Raw genomic sequence first — 27,493 nt, forward strand, 5'->3', positions numbered from 1 at the left:
TTCCCCAGACCTTTTATTTTTTTCTTGATGGCTACTAGTCATGATGGCTATATGGTACATAAAGGTTCACTGGTGGGATTCCTCTAAATGCCAGCTGCTGCGGAACATTGTGGGACAGGGCTACGGCTCCCTTGACCTGCTTGTGCCAGTGCAAGGCACAGGTTGGAAAATGGGAGAAGAAATTAAGAAGATGGGCAAAAATTCTCTGAGAGGCACATGGGGGTGGGAAGGGAAAAATACAAAAGAAAAAGGCTTCTTTAGCTAGAGCAGACTTCCTCAACCTCAGCCCTCCAGATGTTTTTGGCCTACAACTCCCATGATCCCTATCTAAGCAGGACCAGTGGTCAGGGATGATGAGAATTGTAGTCTCAAAACATCTGGAGGGCTGAATTTGAGGAAGCCTGAGCAAGAGCCTCCTGAGGTCGTCTTAGCTGTGCAGCTCCTTTGACATGACAAAGAAGAAAGCGATGTCTGCAATTTCCAGCTGACTTGCCAGACACTGCCTCCAATTTTTGACTGGCTCTGCCCCTACACCATTTTGTGGTAAGCGAGCTTCAGTAATTTTCAGCCGTCTCAGGTGAACATTGGGAAAAGAAAGTTTAAGAACCCCTTCTCCACAACATCTAGTTTTACCCTGAATGAGAGTTGTGAGAGGACTACACAATGGAAATAATTGCTGGTGGATTATGCTTCGCGGGAGTGAAAGTATCCTTTTATTGACAGGGACCATTAGTTGCTAAAAATACTGGCAAATGTTTCATTTCTCCAAAGATTGTAATAGTGCTTTTGTGGATGATTGGTGTGTGTATATGCTGCCCATCAAAAAGCCAGACATCAGCTGCGTCTGTGGACTGCCTGCCACTAATCAAAATATACTAGCAGGATCAGCACTACATGCAAGGACAGCAACAACGATGTGCAAGCAACAGTAATTCTAAGCACCAATCCTAACAGGATCCATTCTGGGTATGGTCCTCTTTGCTATTAGCCCAAGTTTTAAAGCAAACTAAGGTTCCCTCGGCCAGTAAAGTGAGATGAGCACCACAACCCCAGAGTCATTTGCGACTGGACTAAACTGTCAGGGGTCCTTTACCTTTTTAAGGCTTTATTTTACTTCATCTGGCATAATTATGGGCCATACCAAAATACTCGTTTTTTTGAGGTTTTGAAGCTCAAAGAACTGTTGGTATCTTACAGCCTTATACTGTAGTGCCAAAATCAGTCAGTTTCCAGAGGGGAATGAAAGAGAGAGAAAGAAAGGAACAGAACAAAACTCTAAGCAGTAGCAATGCTATGAATTTGGAATTTACAAATAAGAGCAGTGGAAAGCACTTCTGAAAGATCAACACAACACCAAGAAATTCCATTTAATAATTAAAAAAAGACAATATGAAATGCAAACTTTTCTTTTTACAAGTTCAGATACAATTTCTTTTATCAAGTGCAAATAACTTTATGGACTACACCTTTTTCATCATTTAATCATTACTTTATAGGAGATACTGGACTGTGGATTACTGCACAATGCAATTATAAATATTTCAGCTTTGTTGTTTTAAATTGTTATATTTCCTATGTTGAGATGGAATTTTCAGCTTTTCAAACCTTTAGATTTTCTACATTTCATTAAGGATAGAATGGAAAAACAAGGGATCTAGCTAGAAGGAAATCGGGTAGAATTTCTAAGCCAAATTCAATACAAGTTTTTCCTTCAGAGCTGGCCTTGTACTTTTGCCTACAGTAAGCAATTGGACTTGAGCATCTCCCCCTCCCCTCCCCAGATAAACAAATGCTTATATGCCATAAGAAATTGCTGAATATGATGACATCAGCGCCAGATATGAATTCTTAGGTGTTCCTATGATGCCATATGTCCTGCTGAAGTACTGCAAAAATGTTCACATCAGAGGCAATTCAACTTCAATGCTGAGATGATTAGAGTAAATTTAATGGGGCAAATTCCAATTCTGGATCCGAAAGAGAAGAAAAGCAAACTATTAACACTCAGGCAGAAAAGCTTCAATACCACTACAGGAAACAGAGATGATCTGATCCAAGTGCAGCCTTGCAGCTTTTTAAGACACATTTCCAATTGTTAGTTTCAGGTCATGGCTCAGAGAAGGCAACAATTTCACCCATAGAAGTTGGGATTTCATCACTAGTATTTGCACTGGATTATGGATCAGTGACTGACAAGTGACCTTACAGAGGGAAGAATTAAACTGACAATGGCATACTTCAGTTTTCAAGTTAGGGCTCACTACAGCTCATCTCAAAACCTGAGTTCAGTGCTGAACTCAGGCTTTGAAAAAGGGAACATTACAGTGCCTCTGAGCAGGGGCAGAGAGCAACCCCTTCTCACTGAGAATTCATGGCTACAGCTCTGAGTTTAGGGGAAAGAGCCTTCAGGTGGACGATGCAAATTCCCAGGAAACTTGAGCCCCAGCACCTCTTAAGAAATAAGAGCCTACTGAAACATTCAGAAAATGAACTATACCACCTCAATATCTAAATGGGGAACCTCAGGTTCAAATATATCAAAACCTCCCTGCCCATGCAAAGCTAACTTGTCAGAAAGAGTGAAGGTTAGATGACACTTTGCAAATGCTAGAAGACTTTAACACAGGGATGCATTTCAATATGTGATCCCTAATATGCATTCTTGATATTGAATTGAATTTACTCTCAAGAGCTGCTTGTGGCCAAAACATAATTTCCAAGTCACTAGAAATATTCTGCGCAAGTCCTATGTCCCTTTCATTGGTTACAGGATAATCAAGGAGCTTGATCTTCAGGATTTACATTGGAATTTACTGTGGTGAGGAAAAACAAAAGATTCCAAGAGCTGAAAACTTACGTCACATTTAGTCACCATTTCCCCAAATCCTTGTCTGTATTCATTTCTGTTTCATTTTAACACATGCACGCACACACACACAAACACACACATTCTCTTTTCTCAGACAGGTATAAATATTGTAGTTTCTAGGAGAAAAAAAAACTTCCCTCTAAATAATATAAAGACAACTCAAAAATGATTGCACTTAATAATATGAAAAAGGTAGAAAGGAGAACGTCCTAGTGCACAAACATTCACTCACTCCTGCCCTTCACACTGCTTGCTTTTTTTGTCATTGAGTTACTCTTTGGCAGAGCTTATAAGAAGTCTGATCTCTCAGCACCAGTCTCCATGGGGGAAGAAATCACATTGGAAAGTCTCACTTTTTACCATGCTTTTTCCCCTTTTCCCAGACATCATTCCATGTGAGATTGTGGCTAGGCCAATGTTTTCTCTGAATGCAAAAAGGCAAGACTCCGTCACAAAACGATGCTCTTAAGTCACCAAACTTGCCATCACGAACATGGGCGATTTACTTTCACACTTCTGTGATACGTCTTTTTCTTTTACATGATCTTCCTCCCCGCAACTTACGCTTTATTTTGTCTGATCCTCTCTGCAAGACTGTGCTTGGTTTATTTTTCTCTTTAAAAAAACCCCCCAACAGTCTGATAAATAAGGCATAACCTTCCGCATTCTGGGTGTCCTTTGCCCCCAATTCTTTACGAAAGAATTCAGCTGGACCAGTTCCGCTGCTTAGAAGCTGCTCAATGTCTCCCCGTTTCTTCTGTGTCCCAGGAGTGGAGCATGATATGGTAGCAGGGGTGTTTCTATCTAGAAGCAGACAATCATGTGCAGAGAGATGTACAAACAGCCTCTTTGGCAGCTGCCTTGCAGCAGAAGAGGCCGTACATAATTTGCATATATGGGAGAAGGCGGAAACGGCCCTGGAGTTACAGGTCCCAGTAGAAGCCACTTGTGAAGAGTGTATCACTTACTGGGATATGTGAACTCCATGGGCTGAGGCTCCAGTATGGAAAGCTCAGGGGATGGTTGCCAGCTGCTTCTTCCAAGGGCAATGTCATCAGTGAATTTGGTTTGGAGAAAAAGCCAAGGGAAGACCAATGGTTAGAGTCATCTGCATAGTGAGAAAATGGGGTTTGTATTCGTAGGAAAAAGTCATTGAAAAATAAGAATTAAGTGTAAGAAAAAGTTTTCTTGGCTGTTGAGGAGCCTGGAAGGCTGGTGAAAAGTGTCACAAGGCTATTTGTAAGGCCTGAGAAAGCTGGAAACTTTGGACCGGAGGAGTTTGATAAAGGATCGTGGCAGCATTTCCTTGTGTTTCTCTGTGTATTTGAAGTAATTCTGTGGGTGAGCCAGCACATCAAAGAAAGCTTTGATCAGCTTCTTGTCCTGCAGGGAAAACAAATAGAATGGACATGTTAACTATAGGAGCAAGGGTCTGTAGCACACACTGCAGAACTCCACAGGGGCTGCTTGCAGACAGGTAGCTCCTACTGCTACTCAATCAGTGCTCTCCCACTATAGGGACTGGAATGCAGTCGTACCTTGGAAGTCAAACAGAATCCGTTCCGGAAGTCCGTTCAACTTCCAAAATGTTTGGAAACCAAAGCGCGGCTTCTGATTGGCTGCAGGAAGCTTCTGAAGCCAATCAGAAGTCATGAAAGTCCCGTTACATGTTCAGCTTCCAAAAATAGTTCGCAAACCAGAACAGTCACTTCTGGGTTTGCAGCGTTTGGGAGCCAAAGTGTTCGAGAACTAAGCTGTTAAAAAACCAAGGTATGAGTGTAGATGGCTTTTGAGGGACCTATGACCTTTAAAGTGCACATGTAACATAATACGTATGTAGTTTGCCCTTTATGTCATCAATTCAATGTTTCCCCACCCTCTGCAAGGAGCTCTCCAAGGACAAGTCACAGTTCCTAGTCCTGCTGTCTGGGATCCTTTTTCAAGAGGAGATACCTGGGCAGGAATCATATGCATGCTCAATTAGCACAGGCTCTATTACCCCAATAACAAAACAAAAAAAAGGCAGCCTCACCTTCAGTATTTCCTGATGATTTTCAGAAGCATATAGCCTGCCATCCCGTACAATATCCTCCACGAGCTGTTCATAATCCTCTACATTGTTGAGAAAGGAAGTGGGAGGGATAATGAGGAAGAAAAAGCAAGGGATTAACACTTCTACTATTATTTAAAAGAAACACGTACCTACAAACAATGGCAAAAGGAATTTGATGCTGCACAAAGCTGCTTCAATGGTCTCTTTCTTTGGAATAGCTCCTTTATTTCCCCCAAATTCTGACCCAATTCCACATTCTAAAACGGCTCACTGGCTTGGGGTGTACAAAGGAGGGCAGCCAAACACTGGCTCTGAGTTTGCAAGTGACCGCAGGTCAGGGAGACTGTTCAAGGGACTCGCCTCATTCTTCCCTCCCTCAGCCGGGTGCAGTCCAGGTCAGAAAGAGAAAGAGATGAAGGGAGCAACATCATGGACTAAGATGGGAGAGGGAAGAAAAGGCAACAGCCTAGGAGGAGGAGAGGCTGTGCCATCCAACCATATAGAGGTTTTGCATGCGAATCAGAATGCAGAAGGGGGGAGTAGCACCTCAGACCATGCCCCCATTCACTGGCCTCAAAATGCTCATCCTATGCAGATGCTCATCCATATTGTCAGGGAACTGCCATCAGTGCCAGAGGGAGAAAGCAAAATCCAGGGGGATTCCGGAGAGCGTCCCGGGAGTGGGAGAGGCAGCCCATCTTCTGGGGAAGAGAATCAGCATAGCACCAGTGGAGAAGGGGGCAGATGGGGGAAGCGGCGAGGCGGTCCCATGACTCCTTGCCGGGGACCAGCGGGGAGAGTAGAGGTCCTCCGCTGCCTACGCCCTCCTTGCGCAGAAGGCTTCCGCACAGAGAGAGTAGGCGGAGACTAGGCGTCAAAGAGCTTCTTTGCTGGAAGAAGTTTAAGAAACGCCCACTGACGGATTCTGCCAGCGATTGAGACAGCCACGGGTGAGTGGCTGTCTGGACAGAAAAGGTTCACTCAGGCAATCCAGCCAGGTGTTTGCACCGGCTTACGCACGAGCAACCCCTAGAACCATCACACATATGTAGGGCAAGCACATGGAGGATGCAGAGGGGCTATGCCTCCAAGCACTGCCCCAGACATCTTGCTAGCCTTGATTCCTAAAAAACATGCATTGAGCACAGACACCTGCAGAAGCTTATGAACCAAGAGTTGTATGTGCCTTGCCTTCTCTTGGCAAGGAAAGCTTAGTGCATGGTCTCTGAGGAGTGGGGACAGTATAGCGTTAAAAGCAGGAGGTTACAGCCCCACTTCATCCTCTAGGTATTTGCCCTTCATTCACCTGCAGTCCTTTCTTTCTCTTACCATCATAGGTGACGTATGGTATCTGGAAGCCTCTGGCACTGTTGGCTTCACTAGTTTTAAAGTTGATCCACAGCTTTCGGGACCTTGCAGTGAAGGCGATGGGTCTCTCATAAGTCTGGCATGTCTCATAAGTGGTGATGGAGGAAGGAGATGCTGCAAGGCAGAACAGAACAGGACCATGTGCTGTGTGGAATCACCCAGATCTCACATCCCAAGATAAACTCCATTAAAAGATCTAGGAAGGCTGAGCAAAAAGGAAAACACCGGTGAAATCTAAGCAAAGCTCTTCCTGCTTCCTTTGCCTCACACCTTTGCTGAAGTCCTAACATCTGCGAGACAAAAATGAGTGTGTTTTCCTTTCCAAGGTTATAAACTTTGAGGATAGCCTAATGCCATTTGTCAGCTTAACTACTGAAGGCAACTTTCCTTTTCGGGGGTGGTGAGGCAGAAGTAAAGAAGTGTTTCATTTGCTTAGTGGTAAAGCAAGCAGGAGACACATCAGGAAAGAGAGAGCTTGCGGAGCCAAATGTGGTGCACCATCTACGGCAGGGGTGGAGAAACTCCTGGCTAGTGGACCAGATCCTGATCTACCCCCTGCCATCTACTCCACGGACTACTTTGATAGGTGGGTTAGTCCACTCACCTGTCAGTCATCTGATTTCTGTATGCTGCCAGGCAACAAATTCAAAGTCAGCTGACTTGTGCTGACAGCATGCCTTCAAACAGATTCTCTATTTTGACCCTTTGCTGGCATGGTTTGGATTCAAAGTGGGAACTGCAGCAAGCCCCTTTGGAGGGGCACTTTAGGTGCCAATTAGCTGGCTGGTGCTGAAAGCATGTGCTCCAACAGGCTCCCTTTCAGCACTGATCAGTGCTGACAGCGAGTCCCCTTGGCTCCAGTACCAGGAACTTCCTAGCGCACTTGATCCCAGTGGGGTTCACTGTCAACACTGATCTATGCTGTCAGCTAGCTCCATTTGCAAAGGAACAATCAAGAGCACACTTTAAATTCATGACTGTTCCTTCACAGCCATATCCTTACCTGCCCCACATCTGATGTCAGGTGAGCATAGTTTGGAGGAAATGCCCTCATGGGCCAAATGTGGACCCCTGCTGGTTCTAATTCGGCTCCAAGACTGGAGGTTCCCCATGCCCAAGATGGGGAAACTGCTCCAGAGATCCCCACAAGAGCCATAGTGATGAATGCAGGGAGGAAAACATACAATGGTCCCAAGTCCATCAGCATGGCTGTCAGAGACAACGGAGCTGTAAGATCAGTGAGGGCTGTGCAGGCTACACCCTTACTGTGATGTTAGTTCAGGGACTGCTCAAAGCATATATTGTACACCTGATTTTTAGAATCACTTTTTCTGCATTCTCAGTTCAAGGGTATAATATGCTTCACTTAATCCAGGATACATCAGGTATTTGCAGCTTCCCCAATATCCTGTAGGTGTCAGCACTGTAAGCCACCAGAAGTCTCAAACAGAATCTCCAACAGCAGAATACAAGCACTTTGCACACTATGACACTTTGTTGGAAGAAGCAGCTCTCGCTGCTCATTACTACTCTGCAGCACCACCAGGGGATGGCATTGCAGGAAGCAGTTCAGCTGACCTACAAAGCTGCTTGCACTGGCTTGGTCCCCAGTCATGGAACTGCCATCCTGTCTCTCCATCAAACCAGGGCAGGCACACAAATCACTTGGTTTGATCACTTATTCATGCTGGCAGGGAGACAAAGTCTCCATAGCTCCTTAGGTTTCCATAGTCCAGAAATTGCGGAGGAAACCTAGGCCAGTCCCCATCGCCACACTGCCCTTTTTGCATGGCCCCTACACAGCATTTGGTTACCTACAGTTTTTCCGCATGACCAGGACATCCCCACATTCATCCTCAGACGGCAGGAAGATTTCAGGCACCACAATGAGAATTTTGCGCTTTGGTGGTGGGTTGATATTCCAAGTACACTCCACATTTGCAGGGTAGTTTCCAGGGTAGTTGGGAGACTCAATATAACCAGTGTACTCTCCCAACTCCCCTCCACATTGACGGTCTGCAACAAAACACGTAGGGATCACTAGGATGTTATCTGGGAAGCAGAACCTGATTGATTGCCAAGGGAGACCTGGGACACGGGGCCTTGGCACTGTATAAGCACCAGATGTGACACAAGTCTATGTATGCCAGTGTGGATATATAAGAGTTGTGTGTAAACACAGGTACAGATAGGTCCATAAACTTTACTATTGCATGCATAAGGAAAACCAATAGGAAGCTAATGAAACACAGATAATTTCAGCAAATGACTTCTGTTACGTGCAGTCTGCAGAGAACAAAGCATACTTTTGCATTGTGACACAGAGGTTGAGCCGTCAAAGTCTGTGGTGGTATTCCCAGGGCATGTGATGCAGTAGTTCTGGCGGAAGTCAGGTTGGTAAGTGCCTACGGCGCAGCGGATGCAGCGGTGGACGCTGGTGTTATAATAATGGCCCGGGGAACATTGAACTATACATTGAAGAGAAGAGAAAAGTGTCAGAGACTGCCAAAATAATACAAGACCAGCAAGCATTCATGGAAATGAAAAGCTATTTGGGGCAGTTAATTAGCTGGTAACATTGCTTTCTCTAATCGTGCAAGAAGGCTTGATGAATATCACTGAAAGGATGCAAGGCAAATTGAGCAGGAGCACTAAGGTGCATAGTAACACTGGCTGAACATGGATAGCTCAGTTGGCAGAGCATGAGACTCTTAACCTCAGGGTCGTGGCTTCAAGCCTCACACTGAACAAAAATATTCCTTCATTGCAGGGGGTTGGACTAGATAACCCTTGTGGCCCTTCCAGCTCTCTGATTCTATGATTCTAACCTCTCTTTCTGCCTCCTGACCAAATGTACATTAGTCCTAAATATGTATTTTTTTACCATCTGACATATGGAATCCCTTGTAATACAGGGATTCCATTTATTACCATATTGATATTAATATAATACTGTACGGCACTTTTAAGTGTCCAAAGTACTTCCCATAGGCTATCTAGTTGTGATGTTCACAACAATCCTGAAAGGTCAGTCAGCATTATAATCCCCCATATTGCAGATGGGAAGGGCTGGGGCTAACGGCAGCTTGCTTTAGGCCACCTGGTGAGTTCATGCCAAAGGCAAGATTCAACCCAGGGACTTCCTGGTGGGTTACTGAACATTCTGAAGCACTAGCATGATTTATTCTTAGCTAGTTTCTTTACACACACCTCTTTGTCTTCCATCCAGCCAAGGAAGACACATTACCAGAGTTTAAGGACTTGTTCCAGCCAGGCAAAAATGCTCAAACTGAGTGCAATTCAGGGCAGTGAGAGATGCGGCATAGGGAGAGGCCCGAGGGCCAAACAGAGAAGTCTGGAGGGCCACATCTGGTCCCCAAGCCTGAGGTTCCTCATCCCTGTCTTATACAGTGCTGTTGCCCCAAGCATACCTTTGGTATCACAGTCCTGGAAGGAGAAAGCTCCATCATGCTTAGTGTTCAGTCCCCCGCCACAGTGGAAACACAATGCTCGGCCTGCTTCCGGTTGGTAGGTGCCACGTGGACATGGTTGGCAGGGTTTGAAACCATCTACAGAGTACTGGCCGGGGGGGCACTGACCTGTGGGCCATGCAGGAGAAAAGAGATACTCATTGGTCCAGATTAAGTATTGCCTCCCTATACACATTGCTTCTAATGTACCAGCAGCATGCAACATGCACTATAATATAACCGAGCCATGGGAGAGCACCATGAGAACTGTCGGCCATCCCAGAAATTGCCTAGGGCAACGTTTCTGCCTCTGTACTGGAATGTGATAATGCCCATGGTATGAAGGAGAAACGCCACAATCGGATCCATTTATCCAAGTCCTGGATGTGAAGAATTTCCCCCGAAATAAATACGTAAACAGATTTGGAAGAAATGGGTCATGAAGCTGAACTACCCCGTGGCTGCAGCTTCACAAACCTAGATTCTTTATTTAACAAATTATGTTAAATAAAGTTTGCCATTTAAGAGTAACCGCCAGGCACGGCAATAATAGGTGCACCTCCGAGCTGCCCGTCCTGCCCTACTTCTGAGTGCAATCAATGGCAACAGCTGTTTTCCTGTCATTAGTTGGGGAATTAGGAAACAGTTTAGAACATATCAGCAGCTGTAGCCTCTGTAGCTTTTTCTGTACTTCAAAGTGGAACTGGCTGCGGAGTGACAGGGCAGGAGGAATGCTAGAGGGGAAGTAAAGCATCTTGTGCACAATCTGGCAGTTATCTCTGGGGCCCTTTTCTGAGGGAACACTGAGATACTGCTGTAGTCAGCCTTCTCCTCCAGATATTTTGTCTATAGTTCCCATCACCTTAGCCAATGGTGAAGGATGAAGGGAATTGTAGCCCCAACATCTGGAGGTCCTTAGGTTGTGCGAAGGGTGCAGTAGTGAATAAAAGCTGGAAGTGGCTACCATGCCAGTTACTTACATACAAAACCACCATCCTAGGCCTCTTGTAAATGTTGTGTTTAGGGCCAATGCTTATGAACTAGTTGCCATTCTTTGGTGTGGAAGGGAAAGTGCAGGTATCACTGCAGTACTATTTTTGTGTGGGTGTTATCAATTCCACTCCCTTTGCTGTGGCCACTAATTCATTCTAGTTCCGAGAGCTACTGTTGGCTACTCTGGGACAGGTTATCAAGTGTCCTAGGATATTGGACCTCAGCTATAGGTTTAGAGTACCTTGCAGCTCATCCCTGTACCTGCACAGGCGCTTATATTTGTTGCTCCAGCTGGCCCATAAGCATCACTTCCAGGGCAAAGGTCACAGGAGAGCTGGCCTTCTTTCTCCTGGTAGGTCCCTGGAGGGCAAGGGACACACTGCTCCATCTGACCATGGTAATACGTTCCTTGCAGGCAGCTAACTAAGAGAGAGGCAAAAGCGCTAGTGACACATGTGCCAAGACAATGCCCAAGATAACCCTTGTCTTTCTTGTAGGACAGAGACCCCAGGATCTCTCCTTGCCCATGTTACAATAATACAGCTCAGGCCCTCAAAAGAATGAGCACAGTAACCGTATCTATTGTCTGTAAGCACATGTGGCTGCCATAGATGTTAGAGTTGGCAGCAATGGCATCAGAGCAGCAGTGTAGCACTAAAGGCTTGCAGTTAATATGCAAATGGTTATTTTACTCTTCCTTTCCTCACCCCCAACCAATTCAGGTTGTTTCCTTACCACACTTAGGTCCCAGTCTCTCCTGTCCCGGCCCACAGCTCTCCTGCCTCTCGGGAGTCATGCTCAGCTTCCGTGCCACTTCATATTCCATCCCTGAAAAGCGGATCAGGAACCGTTCCTGGTTTATGGATTTCTTCAGTGCTTTGATTGCCGATTTCAGTTTTTTCTCAACCTTCTGCCGCACACAGTTCAGATTGCAGCTGGCTGGAGATGAGGGAATGAGACTGTGCTGTTTAACCTAGCACTAGGAAGAAGAAACCCCATTTCCAAAGACAACCTTATGTCCCTTTTTATTTCCAGCTGCTGTTAAATCAGCATAATCTATTCCGGTCTCATGCTAGGGGAATGGCCATAGTTCAGTAGTACAGCACATGTTTTACATGCAGAAGATTCTGGCTGAAATCCCAGGCATCCTCAGTTAACAGGATCTCAGGTAGTGGAGCAGGGAGTGACCTCTGTCTGAGGCCCAGCAGAACCACTTCCAATCAGAGTGCACCATGCTGGATAAATCAGACCAAGGGTCTGAGTCAGAAAGGGGAAGCTTCATATATTTCAAATTTCCTCAACCTCATCGCCCCACCCCCCAGATGTTATGAACTAAAGAACTCATCATATTATAAAGTTGTATCCAACTAAGTATACCCACTAAAATGAATGGGCCTAAGCTAGTAATCATGTCCATTAATTTCAATGAATTTGTGTATGTATATATTTATGACAGTGTGTGTATGCATAAATAAAACAAGACATGGCCTTTTCTAAACAATCTTTTAACAATATCTAGGAAAGTTGGGTCAACCAGTCCTTCTCTTGTACTCTCTTCTGAGATGGGTGTTCCTGGAACATGAGGTCTCTTCCTCACATTACTCTGTGATGTTGTCCCCTATCCCTGAGGGGAAAGCCAAGCTCCTCTACCTGTAATTTCTTCGGGCTTGATTTCAGCTTCAAACTCCAACGTGATGCGAGTCACCTCCTTGTTGGGGGAGTTGCGGGCACGGCGTCCTTTGCCCTTCTTGGATGAATCACACTTTAAGTTCACAAATGTCACCTGGCAATCTGAGCAAGGGGCTGCCCCACCTAGGAAAGATGGGGTGCAGTGTTAATATCCTCCAAGCAAGATCTCTCTGAAATCCTGACAGGCATTTTCCTCTGTGACAACCAAGCAGGGCTTCTCTCCTTTATCCCGTGGCAGGAAGTTCATCATTTTACTCCCATACCCTCCCCACACTAGCTAAGGCACTTTCTCAGGCATGACTTCCCAATGATACAATCCCACACAGCTATTCGTGGTGTTATTGCTATCAGTTTTTTCCTCCGCACTACATCATCCTCTGTGGAGGGGATGGCCCCCTTGCTTAGGGTTCTTTTCACCCTTCTATCCTCTCTTTTCTGCTTCTGGGCTCTCACACATTCAAAGGCACAAAAGCATAAAAGCCTCAGCTATTCCACAGCTTCCCAACCACATGCCCAAGAGTGAGTGCAGCAAGCCTTGACTCCCAGAGCCTCAAGCTCTCTCTGTTTGTGCCTGGTTTTTAATAGTTGCAGTATGCAACTATGGCAAATGTGGAAAGCACAGTTCCCTGGTCCTTAAAAGCATCACAAGAGAATGCTTACAAGGACTGCATGCTAAATCCAGAGAGCTGCTTTCGTGACATACAAGACTTGGGACTGAAAACAGCCCCAAGGGAAGACTTTGAGAAGACATACAAAGGAGGGAGTACCTCACCTAGTGCAGCATTCCTGCCCACCTCATCCTGCTTGCCTTTCATGCGTGGGTGCAGGTGGCATTTAGCATCCTTGATTTTGAAGGAAGCCTTTTGTTTGATTGGAGCAGCGACAGTCTCTAAAAGAAAAGGCAGGTGCTAAGTATCAGGGGAGCCAACCGAGTCTCAGGAGGAGTCCTGAGGACTCAGGAGACCAAACTTACCAACACAGGGATGGCTGACATTGCTGGGCCTCTGTGGAGGTCCCTGCCGCAATATTGGGGTACCGCAGCTCACTGTGTAGCTATTGTCAGACTCTGCAAAGAGAAAGAATCAAGTCGTAATCAGCGGAGGCCTGTGGCCAGATATTTCTAAATGTATGCCTGCATGGGCCTGTATTTGCAAGCCCAGCCCAGCCCAGCCCAAACCCCAAATGTATTTTTGAAAGATTAGCCCAAGCCTGATCTTGCCCATCAATCATATGGATGAAAGCAGCCCAGTTTTGGCCAGAACCCGTTACTATGTTTCCCCACCCCCATGATTTCCATTCAGAAAGAATAAACAACCCACCAAAGAATCCCAGTGCAATACAAGCACATAAAAGGAGCACAGATGGTGCCAGAGTGTGGATAATCTGAGCAAATTCTCATGGCTCACAGCCTTGTGGGAGCCATTCATGAGTGAGATCACATATGCCTTGCCAGAGGGAGAGTGAGCCAAAGCTAAATGCATGAAGAGTACTTAAAAAGTCCCCAATCAGCCAGGGATTGCATCTGATGCAGTGGTAAGTTAACTCAGTCTGCCAGTCCAAAGATTTCCACTTGTGCAATGGAACGTCCCCATCCATCACCTCCCATGTACCCCCTTAATCTGTTTTAGAGGATTCCACAACCCTCCAGGGGAGAATTGGGAAGAGCATAGGCTGCACACAGTGGTGGGAGAGGGGGAGAGTTCCCGTTTTGCAAACTTACATCCTTAAGCTAATGTGACAACTTATGTCCCAATGTGTATATTATTCAGCCTTTGGAATCAGGTGAACACTTTATGGACAGGACCACAACATCAGTGGTAGGCATCAGTGGTGGGCTCTGTTAGGGTATCAGGGCCTTGGCAGTTGCCCAAGGATACTAAGTACTGATGATGGCCCTGCACATGGGTTAAGTGCTATACTAAAGCAGCACAAATAACCTCCATTCACATCCCAGTTCTTTGTCAACTGTTCCTTCTCCTGCAAGTGCCACTGAAATCAAAGCCAAAAACCTCCAAGAGCTTATGTGGGAATAGAAAAGGGAACAGGCCATAGGACTGAGGAATGGAATTGAATAAGGCTTCAAATGCAGTAGAAAAATGGGGACAGAAGATTAAAAATCCTGTAGCAAGAGCCCGGAAGCTATACGCCGGCTCCCTTGGCCAATAAAGCGAGATGAGCGCCGCAACTCCAGCGTCGGTTACAACTGGACCTAATGGTCAGGGGTCCCTTCACCTTTACCTTTAGCAAGAGAATAACAGGGTCCCATAATGACACAATGCCCACAAGCCTCCAAATATTGCAGCCACTTGAATCTGAAGCTATTAAATTTCCTGGGGTGAAGGAGTGGCAGATTGGTGCACTTACCAGGTAGAAAGCGAGCCTTAGAGGCACAGGTGAGGGAGCAGCTGTCCTTCTTGCCATTCTTGTTGCAGGTAAGTGTGGCTCGTGGAGATACTGCACCAGCCAAACATATCACCAGCTCTGAAGAACAAGCAGCAACAGACAGCAATGATAGCAATATGCAGAGGAAATGGTGTAATTTTAAAAAGAGCACACAAATATTGGGATGGCTACAGTGCAAAGCCAAACCTTGTTCTCCAGTGGAAGTAAATAGGCATTAGTCCACTACTACTACTACTGTACTACTGTTTCCACTTGTATCTGCTACAGCAACTTCTCTGCATGTGTTGTACTGAGTTTTTCAGCTCACCACTGAAGGAATAAAGTCTAAAAGCATGCAGGGTCACTACTGGACCAGCAAGAGCAGAATCTGCTAAAAACTGAGAATGCCTGAATTTCCAAACACAGATTCTGTGACAGCTGTTTAAGAATCTCATATTTCATTTTTGGACATGCCTCTCTAGGTTTTATTGTATTGCAGGAAAAAAACACCTGGGAATGTTCAACACATTTCTGCGAAACTTAAGCTAGTTTTCTGTGTTTGAGTAAAATGTTGTGGTTGCCTATTCTGCAATCTCACTCCTCTCGATAAATCACAGCATGGTGAGAAGTTTTGCATTACTGGCAATCACGCAGCACCAGGCCAGCGTGTGGAATTCTCATTAATAACTTTGTGGTTTTTAACAGCATCAGAATTCAAACTATCAAAACAGTGCCATACAACAATGCCACATTAAAATTAGTCTCCTTGTTCTCTGTTCAGTTACTACAGTAATTTTGTCCTCAGCTAGAACATTGCCTGCTGAAATACATTCTGCCTCTGGAGGGCAGCATGACCTCAGCCCTTTTCTACACTCACCTATGCAATCCTTTTTATTCCAGTGAAGTTTGCACCCGGCAGGGCAAGTACATTCATAGCTGCCAGGGGTGTTTATACAGCCAAATTTGCAGCCTCCTCGGTTGATGCTACATTCATCGACATCTGAAGGGCAACGAAGAGATGCAATGAATAGGACAACATAGTACAAATGTAACATTCTGATTAGAGTATCCAAGACTCTGGTTCCAGAACTATAATATGGGTTGGTAATCAGACAAAAAAGAACCAAGTGTTAAAGAGTAAGTGGGAAAGAGACCAGGGAGGGAGAGGGAGAGAAGACAATAAAAACATACGATAACCTCTGCTGCTGATTCACCTTGTCATTCAGGAAAGACAGCTGCCAGATCAAATATTCATATACTGTATATATTGTGCCATCAGCATACATGGGAGTTTACAGCATAAGTCAAAGACATAAGGTCCTGCCTTGAGGTGCTTTTGTTAGCAAAGTTTCTTAAATAAAACAGAGTACAAACTAGATTATCTCTGCAGTCGCACTTCCAACAGTTTACAAGTTTGTCAGTGGAGGAGAAAACAGAGGAAAACAGACTGGAAAGGCTAACAAAGAATGGGAAAAATATGTAGCTAGAGGTACTGATACTGAGTGGCATGATTAGAAATGATGACAGTCCTCCTTGCACATTTAGAATGCTGCGCTCCATGATGGTCACAAGGGCTTTCCATTCAGTGTGTAGCTCAGTGGTGGAGCATCTTGTTTGCACGCAGAAGGTCCAAAGTTCAGTCCTCCTGCCTGAAACTCTGGAGAGCCACTGCCAGTCAGTGCGGACAATACTGAGTTAGATCTGGCTCAGGGTAAGGCAGCTTCCTATGTTCCATTCACCAGTGTGCACACACCTATTATAGGTTTAGACTGGTAGACAATTTATTTTTTAAAGCATGCTGTAATTGGGAAGGCCAAACTAGAGCTTCATGGGAAATGAGCTTGCTGCTAAGTAGTGCTTAAGCTCTACATACAAACCTGCTCCACACACATTCCCAAGCATCTGGTGGAACTGCAGCCTAGTCAGTAATATGACCTTTTCAGCTTGTGCCAGTCCTTTTTCTGCCAGCCCATCCTGACTCCCAGTTATGCTGCCATTTGTGTCACTGCATTGCCACAGGATAAATTCATCTTTTGATATTTTACTGCTAATTCACCTTTTAGGTGGTCTGCCAAATGCCAAGTTCAGCACTTAACATGCAATTGCACAACCCCATCAGCTGGTGGTAGTGACATTTTAGAGGTAATGGAGGTCAGAGATATAAATAGGCCCCAAAATACATAGGGCAGGCACATTTTGAAAATATTGCTTGTTTCCCTAGACCAGCCTTCCCTAATCTGGTGCCTTCCGGATGTTGTTGGACCACAACTCCCATCATCCCTGGTCACTGGATATGCTGATAGGATTTATAATCAGGGTGGGGGAATCTGAAAGGCACTAGGTTGGGGAAAACTGCTCTAAACCTATTCTAGGAAAACTTAGCAACTGTCGGGAAATGCAACCTGCTGCCTGCTTGGTCTATCTAATATTTCCCACAATAGAAAATGTCTAATCCCATCCATTGTACAGGAAGCCTGCCTCATCCCTACCTTTGCCAATAAAGAATAGGTAATCAACGATGAGAGAAAGAACTCATCAGACCCTGCTTTAGAGTCATTCCAGAAATCAAGAGCGTGACTATGAGCAGAGATCAGAATAAAATGGAAAGGCTTGGTTGCTAAAGTCCAAAAGACAGCTGTGTCAGACAGTCTACCAATGCTGCCCCCTTTCAGCAGCTCTCCCCATTATGGCACACAGAGAACCACAACCATGGAAATCAATGCTAAAGGTCTAGCATGAAGCGAGCAAACAATGGGAGAGGAAGAGTCAAAACAACTCATGAAGGCAGAGCTTTGTTCTGAAACCTCCACTTACAAAGGCTTCAGTCTTCCAGGCTTTGCCAAAGCACACTCCCACACAATGGGGCACACTAAGGTCATGGGCTTTGCTCCCAACTCTTTGGAGTAGGCTGGGTGCTGACTCATATGGCACTGCCAAGCCATTCTTGGGCTTGGTTCCATTTCATCTTGTTTATTTATGTAACTCACTTTCTCCCATCCCAAGGGAGCTTTTAGCTAGGAGAAAGTTAGGAATGCACCTTGTACCCTTGGTGCATCTAGCTCAGTACTGCCTAGACCAGGAATGGGCAACCCTTTTGTTCCTGAGGGCCACATGCAGCAGTGGGTGGGTGTCCAGGGCCACATATAATGGGCAGGGCTGCACCTAGTGCTGGGCTGTCATGGACTGGCTGGATGCATAGGAGTGGTGGAAGGCACCAGCTGGAGCACCCCAGGGGAAGAAGGCTCAGAGCCAGGGGATTGGTGGTAGGATGACGATGAGCAGCCAAGGGGAGAAGAAGGAGCAGACTGGGAGGAGGTGCCAGAAGCAGAAGAGGTAACAGGGTTTGGTGAGCAGGAAGAGGCTGTGGCAGAGGGCAGTTCCAACTCTGAAGCTGAAGGGGAATGGGGCCAGGAGACTGAGAGGCAGGCTGCTGAAGAAGCCAGGAAGTCTCCCCATCCTGCTGCAAGCAGTTCACCTCCCCCCGGTCTCCTAGAACACGCAGAGAAATGAAGAGGGGGGTTGTGTGCTGGTGCTGTTTGCGACTGCTTGGGAAAGACCCTGGAGAGGGGGAGCCTTAGAGAGTGGTGGAAAAGCAGGGATCTTCAATCCTTGCAACTTGTTGGAGCAGGCCTACTGGGAAGAGTTGCTGGGATCACTAGGCCTGTGCCGTTTTGGTTTCTTGAATAAAGAGTTAACTTCACTGACACTGCTTTTTTCTTTGATTGCTGACTCACGCTAGACTCCAGCTCCTGACTTGAGCAGAGGCAGGACAGGCATCTCCAAGGCTGCCCTCCTCCCCCCCATTTTAAAGTACCTCCCCCTCCCCAGATGCTTGGGATTACCAGGGAGGTTAAAGTCTGAACTCCCCAGCAATTCTAACACAGCTTTTTTTAAAAGACAGGGTTCTCTTTGTATGCTCTCAGTATGGACCGTATTGAGAGCAGCAATGGGCTGCACTTGGCTGCCCAGCTGTGGTCCACAATGACTTGACAGCAGGTCTCCAAGATGTGTTTTCCAGCCCTACATTAAGATGCTAGGGACTGAACCATTTTTCATACAAAGAATGTGGTCTGCCACTAAGTTACAACTCTTAGCTCTCACACTCTTCATGGCAACACATGCGAGTCTGTGAAGTTCCCTGAAGATGGAAAGAGGTAACACTTTGCTTCACCTAATTTCAGTGGTAAAGAATCCACCGCCCCCAGTATTTTCTGAATGTCACTCCCCTTTAGAACTCTGGTTCAAAACCATAATCCTGAGTGGAATGTGACAACCTTCCCCTGAGGGCAACAAAGGGCACAAAGCAAAGCATGGTGGTGATAGCTGTCTCCAGTTATTTCCCATTTTTGTGTCCAGATGCCTCATACAGTCAACAAATGGGACCTGCAGCAAAATGTTAGAAGTGTGCAGTGTTGTTGTTCAACATTCCACTCACTCCAGTGCATTCCATTCCCCACCCTAGTTTTCCATTTCCTGGCCTCCCTCCACAGCCACTAAGCAACCTCAATCCTCATTGGACTATTTTAGGGGATCTGACACCCCCCCCCCCATTTCTTGTACTACAAGATGGCAACTGGCATGCAGAGGAATACTGCTTCTAAAACACAGAGCAAACATCAATCTGTGGAACACCCAAACTGATGTTTGTGCCAATTCATCTTTTTGCAAGCCACTTTTTGTAAGCTCGTAAAACTGTGGGTAGTGATTGTCTTGTTTTGTTTTTATGCAAGCCACTCGGGAGGTTTTTTTTGGTGAAAGAACAGGCTACAAATGCTCTATATAAATCAATAAATAAAATAGTTTGTGGTATCACGTGTTACAACATCCTTTTCGATGTTCATCTCACGAGCAAAATGCTACAAAATAAGGAAGCTGATTTAAACTCAGTGACAAATGACCAAGAATTACTTTGTGGGCTCCAGGTGTAATGAGGGTTTTCAACAAGTTTTGATAGGTGTTACTGAGATTGCAAAGGAGCTAGAAATACTACCAAACTTTGAGACAGAACAGGTTAGGAAAAAGGAGGAAGAAATGGCAGTTTGAGTATGAGGCCCAAGAAGAGGCACTGCGAGGACCAAAGCAGAAATTCAAAGTAGGTTTCTACTATGTTGTTTCAGTCATGGCCATACAAGCTACAACAGCTCCACTATAATTCCCTATTTGGCTTCCTGTATCATATATGCAGTATCTATCAACAAAATATCTACTGAAGATGTACTTAAGGGCTGCAAGCATTTGGAAAGAATCACTGATTCACAATGGAAACAAAGATATTGGCGTTAAAGTTCTGTGCTGTGGACTTACAGCAATAGCTTGAAGACTTCCAAGGCTTATGCCACCACAAGAAGGAAAAGCACACAAATTGAGATTTTGGTGTGCCTGAAATTGAAACTATTAAGAGACTTAAATTTTAACATCATAATTCACAAAGATTATTTAGCAGTTTCAAATTTTGTGCTTTTCAATTTTTTCTACATCAGTTTTTGAGCACTGAAGTTAGCAATTAAAACAATTGTGGAGTGCAAGTAGCTAGCTTTGTCAAGGGCACAGAATAGCCCTGGGTTGGGTTAATAATCGTGTTGCACTCAAGAGTCTGAGTTATCTCTGAAGCCTAATAATGATACTGATGGGATATATCTTTAATTTTTTATTTTAAAAGACCTGTCTAGCACAGTGTTTCCCAAACTTGGGTCTCAAGCTGTTTTTGGACTACAACTCCCATCATCCCTAGCTAGCAAGACCAGTGGTCGGGGATGATGGGAATTGTAGTGCGAAAAACAGCTCGAGACCCACGTTTGGGAAACACTGGTCTAGCATATCCCTTTTAATTTCACTTCTATCTTCCTCCACAGGGTTAAATCCAATTTACTGTGGGAACACAGTATTCCTGGAGCTTAGTGTCCTAAACCAGCAATGAAAAATGGATTAATTGTTTGATGTGGTCTTGGATAAGATTCCTTTTCAGCTTTCAGTGTGAATCAGAGAATTCCAAAGAAGAGTAATGAATGTTCAAATAAGGCCATAAGTTAAAGCAGGAGAGCACAGAGTTAAGTCCTACTTTGGCAAAGCAAGATGAATGACAATCAAACTATCTAATGGTGTCTGCCTGATCCTCTCTTTTCAAATAATTTCAAGTGATAAAGTTTATGGCTAAACATTGGATGTGACCAGCACTGGTATATACATCTGAAGTCCCGGCAGATTGGAGGAGGGCAAATGTTGTCCCTATTTTCAAAAAGGGGAAAAGAGAGGACCCAAATAATTACCGCCCAGTCAGTCTGACATCAATACCAGGGAAGATTCTGGAGCAGATCATTAAGCAAACAGTCTGTGAGCACCTAGAAAGGAATGCTGTGATCACCAATAGTCAGCATGGATTTCTGAAAAATAAGTCATGTCAGACTAACCTGATCTCGTTTTTTGACAGAATTACAAGCCTGGTAGATGAAGGGAACGCAGTGGATGTAGCCTACCTTGATTTCAGCAAGGCATTTGACAAGGTGCCTCACGATATCCTTGTAAAGAAGCTGGTAAAATGTGGTCTTGACTATGCTACCACTCAGTGGATTTGTAACTGGCTGACTGACCGAACCCAAAGGGTGCTCATCAATGGTTCCTCTTCATCCTGGAGAAGAGTGACTAGTGGGGTACCACAGGGTTCTGTCTTGGGCCCGGTCTTATTCAACATCTTTATCAACGACTTGGATGATGGACTCAAGGGCATCCTGATCAAATTTGCAGATGACACCAAACTGGGAGGGGTGGCTAACACCCCAGAGGACAGGATCACACTTCAAAACGACCTTGACAGATTAGAGAACTGGGCCAAAACAAACAAGATGAATTTTAACAGGGAGAAATGTAAAGTATTGCACTTGGGCAAAAAGAATGAGAGGCACAAATACAAGATGGGTGACACCTGGCTTGAGAGCAGTACATGTGAAAAGGATCTAGGAGTCTTGGTTGACCACAAACTTGACATGAGCCAACAGTGTGACGCGGCAGCTAAAAAAGCCAATGCAATTCTGGGCTGCATCAATAGGAGTATAGCATCTAGATCAAGGGAAGTAATAGTGCCACTGTATTCTGCTCTGGGCAGTCCTCACCTGGAGTACTGTGTCCAGTTCTGGGCACCACAGTTCAAGAAGGACACTGATAAACTGGAACGTGTCCAGAGGAGGGCAACCAAAATGGTCAAAGGCCTGGAAACGATGCCTTATGAGGAACGGCTAAGAGAGCTGGGCATGTTTAGCCTGGAGAAGAGGAGGTTAAGGGGTGATATGATAGCCATGTTCAAATATATAAAAGGATGTCACATAGAGGAGGGAGAAAGGTTGTTTTCTGCTGCTCCAGAGAAGCGGACACGGAGCAATGGATCCAAACTACAAGAAAGAAGATTCCACCTAAACATTAGGAAGAACTTCCTGACAGTAAGAGCTGTTCGACAGTGGAATTTGCTGCCAAGGAGTGTGGTGGAGTCTCCTTCTTTGGAGGTCTTTAAGCAGAGGCTTGACAGCCATATGTCAGGAGTGCTCTGATGGTGTTTCCTGCTTGGCAGGGGGTTGGACTCGATGGCCCTTGTGGTCTCTTCCAACTCTATGATTCTATGATTCTATGAATCTATGATTCTATGTGGGGAAATCAGAAGGGATAAAATATCAGGCAGGGCCTAGAAACCTGTAGGGATGCTTGCTGCAGGTAGAATGTAAAACCATGCAAAGTTGTTGTGGTTGAGGTAAAATAAGGCGGAAGATGGGGGGGAACACTGCACACAAGAGCCTGGGATTAGAAGTGCAGTCTACTGTAAGGGAGACACAGAGCCTACAAGGAACAATAACCGAGGGTATGGTTCATGGAGGAAGGAAGAAGACGGGGAAAGTCCCACACAAGATGTATGGATGATACGTTGCACTGGAATTGAGAGGGTGAGGGCTGAAGGTCATGCGATCAAGGAAGCAGAAAAGAGATGCTGGAAACCTCATCATACAAAGTCATGGAGCAGGAAGGATGGTTTTTGAAAAGAGTGTGAAAATTGAGGAAGGCAGAAATTTGCATATTACTTCAGATTAACTGGGCAAATCTCTGGCTGCAGGTGTCTGGTATATAATTTAAATTCTTAATCACTTACTGTAGCTGAGCCAAGGAATGCAAAATGTAGACAAGCCCCCCAAATACCAAAACCTTTCCATCTTGACTTACAAGCTTTGCAATATTTCCTTGCCTTCATGTTACTGCAGCTGGGGCCCAGACAACGCCAAGCAAAGCAGCAGAACTGCTATCTTCTGTTGTGCTGCGTACATTTCTCTTGATAAAAATTGCAAAATGATGCTTGATTTCTTCAACAGGAAACAGCCCCCTTTCAAATGTCTAATTACTCATTTTTCAATTTGTGATATAGCATCTAGCTCCTTTTCTATTCTGGTGTGTGACCTAGCCAGTTGCCCCCATCTCCCCTGTGTACTGATTTGTTTGGTTTATTTCCTCAACAGGTAACATGGCACAGTGCATAAAGAAGATGTGCTATGAGTCTGGATGCCCACCCTTCAAATCAAATTCCTTAGGTAGTCTAAGGCAGCTGTACTTTCATATCATAGGTATGCGTTGAGTAAAACCTTCTCTCTCAGCTGTGATCACACCATACATTTAAAGCATATTTATAGTGCATAAAGGTTAAGGGACCCCTGACTGTTAGGTCCAGTCGCAGACAACTCTGGGGTTGTGGTGCTCATCTCGCTTTACTGGCCGAGGGAGTTAGCGTACAGCTTCCGGGTCATGTGGCCAGCATGACTAAGCCGCTTCTGGCGAACCAGAGCAGTGCACGGAAACGTTGTTAAAAAATGTTATAGTGCATAACTTCCTGCAAAGTATATTGGGAGCTGTAGTTTATCCATTACAGAGCTTTCATAGGGAACTGTATGTATGGTGTGTACATAGTCACCAGTCCCACTCCCAGAACCAAAATAAGATTAAAGGGTGGAGGAACCTTTGCTTAGCCCTATAGCCCTTGTTTCTGTTAGGAGCGTTTCCAGTCTCTCTCTCTCTCTCTCTCTCTCTCTCTCAATCTCCCCCCCCCCCCCCCATTTAGCAATAGTGCACCGGAAGTGTGCAGCCTCCTGTACATATGCATCTCAGGTCTATGATTAAAAATGAAATGAAACCTTCCTTTGCAAGCAACTAATTCCATACAATAAGCCTCTCCTAGCAGGACAATTAAATGTGACATTTCTCACAAAATATGCTAGTGATGCAGACACACTCCATCTACAACTGTCTCTTCGCAATGTGATTTCTGTGTCCACACCTGTGATCCATAGCTGGGCTCTGCCTGTTATCATGCAAAGGACTGAGCAAAATTGGTTGCCTAAGCAGAAACAGCTTCATCTCAAGCAAGTACAGAGGGGATCTGTACTTGGCAGCCACAGAATGTTAGCACACTTTGGACAGACATCAAGTAAAGGTCTAGCATCCAGTTTAAACAATACTTTCGAAGCTGCGTGACAACATTGGCACTCGGACAATATGCTGTTTCTGATTTGTGATTACATTTTACCATACTGAAGACCATGAATCTGCACCAATTTGACAGGAGTGGCAAATTGAGCCCAACGGGCGAATTTGTGTTTTCAGTTTTCAGGTGCACTTCACTTTTGCCAGTCTGCATACTTTGCTTGCGTGCATGTTTGTGTGAGTGTAATTGCTGCAGTCTGTTTATGCATCTGCCTCAGTCTGTATAATCTAGGGCATCTTGAGAGAAATAACTCTCCCTTATATTTATCGTGGCAAGCCACACTGCTGCAGCAACACGCTCCAACAAACCCCTCCACGCCTTCCATCTGTCTTTCCATTTTTCTTGCTGGCACAACCCCAACCCTTTCCTCCCCCTCCATTGAGAAACCATAAAACTTTCTGAAGTTCCCCTCCACCCACCTCAAATCCTCTGCCAAAAACTCACAGTGGGGTTTTCCCTACTCACATCCCACTGGACAAGACACAAATCGTTCCTGTCACCTTGTTTATAGCTGCAGAGACAAATGTCTGGTCCTGCCACTCTCTGAAAAGAGTAGCAAACATATTTGAGGAAACATAATTCACTAAATGTGGTCTCACAAGAAAGAGGGGGGTGGGGCGGAAATCTCTCTTGTGGTCCAGGTGCAGGAATGGTAGGCCAGGCTTTAAGAAACCTGTTCAGCCCTTGCTTGGTTCAATCATTGGCTTGGGCAAGTCTCAGTTTAATTTTTGTGTAAAACTGGAATTGTTGTGTTAGAGCTGTTTTGTGGACAAATTATATAGAGACTATAAAGAACATTCAAATGAAATATTTCTGCATAAACTATAGTATTCGCTACACTTCAAGCAAGGGCAAACAGAGTCCATAAAATCCATCAAATAAGCAACTCACCATACATAGATTCTCTGACTAGGGCCACTAAGATGCACTGGGAAGAGATCAGTAGTATAGCACATGTATTAGAAGTAGAAGTTCCAAGGTTTCACACTTAGTGATTACAATCAAAAGGATCTCAGCAAGATTAGAATACATCTCTGTCCAAGATACTGGGGAGCCACTATCAATATGAACAGATCATTCTGGGCTATATGGCCCAATGGTGTGACTCATTATAGACAGCACCATACATACATATGTTTATGCTGATGATGTGAGATCCAACAAGTGTTTAGATTTGCAGAGTTTATCCTTGCAGTGAACAGACCTGCTTTTGTTTTCCTGTCTTAAAGGATAAGCCACCAGTATAATCCAGACAGAAGCACTGGAATACCAGACACCCAGTAATTTGTGGTACACAAACAGTGAATGACCTGTACTCTGAAAGGCTCTCCATGTCTGTTCTTTCAGATTTTCACAGGTCTATGCTGGTAACTTCACTGCCTGTATGGCCACCCACTGTTAATCTGGTTATGAGCTGATCCCGAACTACATTATTCTACTAATGTCTGCACCATGAAGGCAGGAGCTGCTGGGTCTAAACTGCAGTAATGTGCTGTATCATGTCAGAGACACCACAGTCTAAATTTCATTACTAACAACTTCATGGAGTGGGAGGGAATGTCAAACTGCAATGCATAACAGCAGACACGGCCTCGGTGTTTAGAATGCAAGATCCCAATCAATGGATTGAGCTCAATCTGAGCTATTAGCATCCTGCCTAAAGATTTCCATCCAACATGAGATGCAGGAGAGTTATCTTTGATAAGTAACACAGCAGTTGTCTTACTGTGCCTGTGATCCACCATCACATAGTAAAGTGTCTCATTTCCAACTGAAGCCAGCACCAGTGTCTTCTGAAAGAAACTAAGTATTCATGAATATTACCTTGCACATTAATAGGAACAGTTTTTAGTCATCTTTGAATTTAAAAATGACTTTACCTACTCAATGTGCAAGAACCTCCCTTTGCAAGAACTGTTTTCTAGCTTCTATTCAGCTCTTGGGCTTGCTGATATTCTCCAGGTTCTGTGTTCAATTGGGAGCTGAATGATTACTGACAATATTACAGGGAGGACCCTGCTTTGGGTGAAGCAGAAACTATCTGAGCAATGGAGACTTTCTCAAAGCTTACTGTCCATAAATGAAAACCAGTCTGAACTGGTCCCTTGGAGGTCAAAGGTCACTAGGTTTCAGCTTAGAACAGAAAGAGGACAGTTATACCTGAGAGAGGTAGAAGGTTTAAAGTTCAAGAAAGAGGTGCAAAAGAGGTCACAAAGAACAGCCAAGTCCCACTCATCCTTATCTGTCACACTGATACCTCCACAGTGGGTGAGTCCATAGAGTGTGTAGCCTTTGTGACACAGGCACTGGAAGCTCCCTGGTGTGTTTACACAGATGTGGTCACAGGTTCTGTCAAAGGAGCATTCATCAATATCTGGGAACAGGAAAAGAGTGTATAAGCCACATTCCACCAAGTAGACAGTACATCCCTGAGGCCTGGATTATTTTACTTCCTCAATAACCAGAGATTTTGAAACTGTACCCATTGCCAGCAGTCTTTTGTCAAAGTCATTCTAACAGAAGCAAACACACATATGTGTGTGCGCGCGTGTGTACATATATGTATATGTATATGTCCAACTGCCATTATTTCCTCTGCAGTCCAGGCTGCATTGTCAGACCTAACCCCCTCAAGTAAAATAAGCATTGAAGTACACATATTCAATATTATTTCATGCACAGCAATTACTCCTTAATACTCTTTACCACAATGTTACACTAAAATCATGAAGGTTGAAAAAAGGTAAAAGCTTCAAATCTCCAGAGCTATGAAACTCACTGGGTGACAACTGGGCCAGTCACACTCCCTTTCTGTCAGCCTAACCTATCTCACAGGGTTGTTGAGGATAAAAGAGAGGGAACCATGTATGTTGCTCTGAGCTCCTTGGAGGAATGCTGGGATAAAAACTGCCTATCTGCCTGCCTGAATAAAGGGATATTTTCCCCATCCTTTTAGTACATAATGTTTATGAGTGAAAAAGTGGTTCTAAACCGTGCCAGTGACTACAAGTACAGAACTGGGGAGGGGAGGAAAGGTGGAAATCATTTCTGACTAATTAGGACAGAAGTATCAGCTTGGGAGTGCGTCACAAGATTAGGGCCAACACATTCCTCAACTTTGTATGCAAGGCAAAGGGATGAATCTCAGGGCTGACACAAGA

At 44.9% G+C, this 27,493-nt stretch overlaps 1 protein-coding gene across 7 annotated transcripts in view; it reads right to left on the reverse strand.

Annotated features, from left to right (window-relative positions):
• Positions 1-1,332: 1,332 nt before the first annotated feature.
• The window catches only part of SCUBE3 (signal peptide, CUB domain and EGF like domain containing 3), a 114,152-nt gene continuing 87,991 nt past the window's right edge, over positions 1,333-27,493 (reverse strand). For 6 of the 7 annotated variants that reach the window (XM_081010044.1, XM_081010042.1, XM_081010041.1 and 3 more), the window contains 14 exons: positions 26,590-26,706; positions 15,702-15,824; positions 14,807-14,923; positions 13,416-13,508; positions 13,215-13,331; positions 12,404-12,565; positions 11,489-11,692; positions 11,015-11,176; positions 9,722-9,889; positions 8,597-8,758; positions 8,109-8,306; positions 6,252-6,404; positions 4,902-4,981; positions 1,333-4,252 (listed from right to left, as the gene is read on the reverse strand). In XM_081010044.1, the coding sequence (XP_080866170.1) occupies positions 4,103-4,252; positions 4,902-4,981; positions 6,252-6,404; positions 8,109-8,306; positions 8,597-8,758; positions 9,722-9,889; positions 11,015-11,176; positions 11,489-11,692; positions 12,404-12,565; positions 13,215-13,331; positions 13,416-13,508; positions 14,807-14,923; positions 15,702-15,824; positions 26,590-26,706 (2,006 nt within the window). In that variant the 3' untranslated portion in view covers positions 1,333-4,102. The remainder of the gene's footprint in view (positions 4,253-4,901; positions 4,982-6,251; positions 6,405-8,108; positions 8,307-8,596; positions 8,759-9,721; positions 9,890-11,014; positions 11,177-11,488; positions 11,693-12,403; positions 12,566-13,214; positions 13,332-13,415; positions 13,509-14,806; positions 14,924-15,701; positions 15,825-26,589; positions 26,707-27,493) is intronic. The other variant, XM_081010045.1, reaches the window with a different exon arrangement.

Source organism: Podarcis pityusensis, assembly GCF_964106645.2.
Source record: "Podarcis pityusensis genome assembly, chromosome: 6".
NCBI lineage: Eukaryota > Metazoa > Chordata > Lepidosauria > Squamata > Lacertidae > Podarcis > Podarcis pityusensis.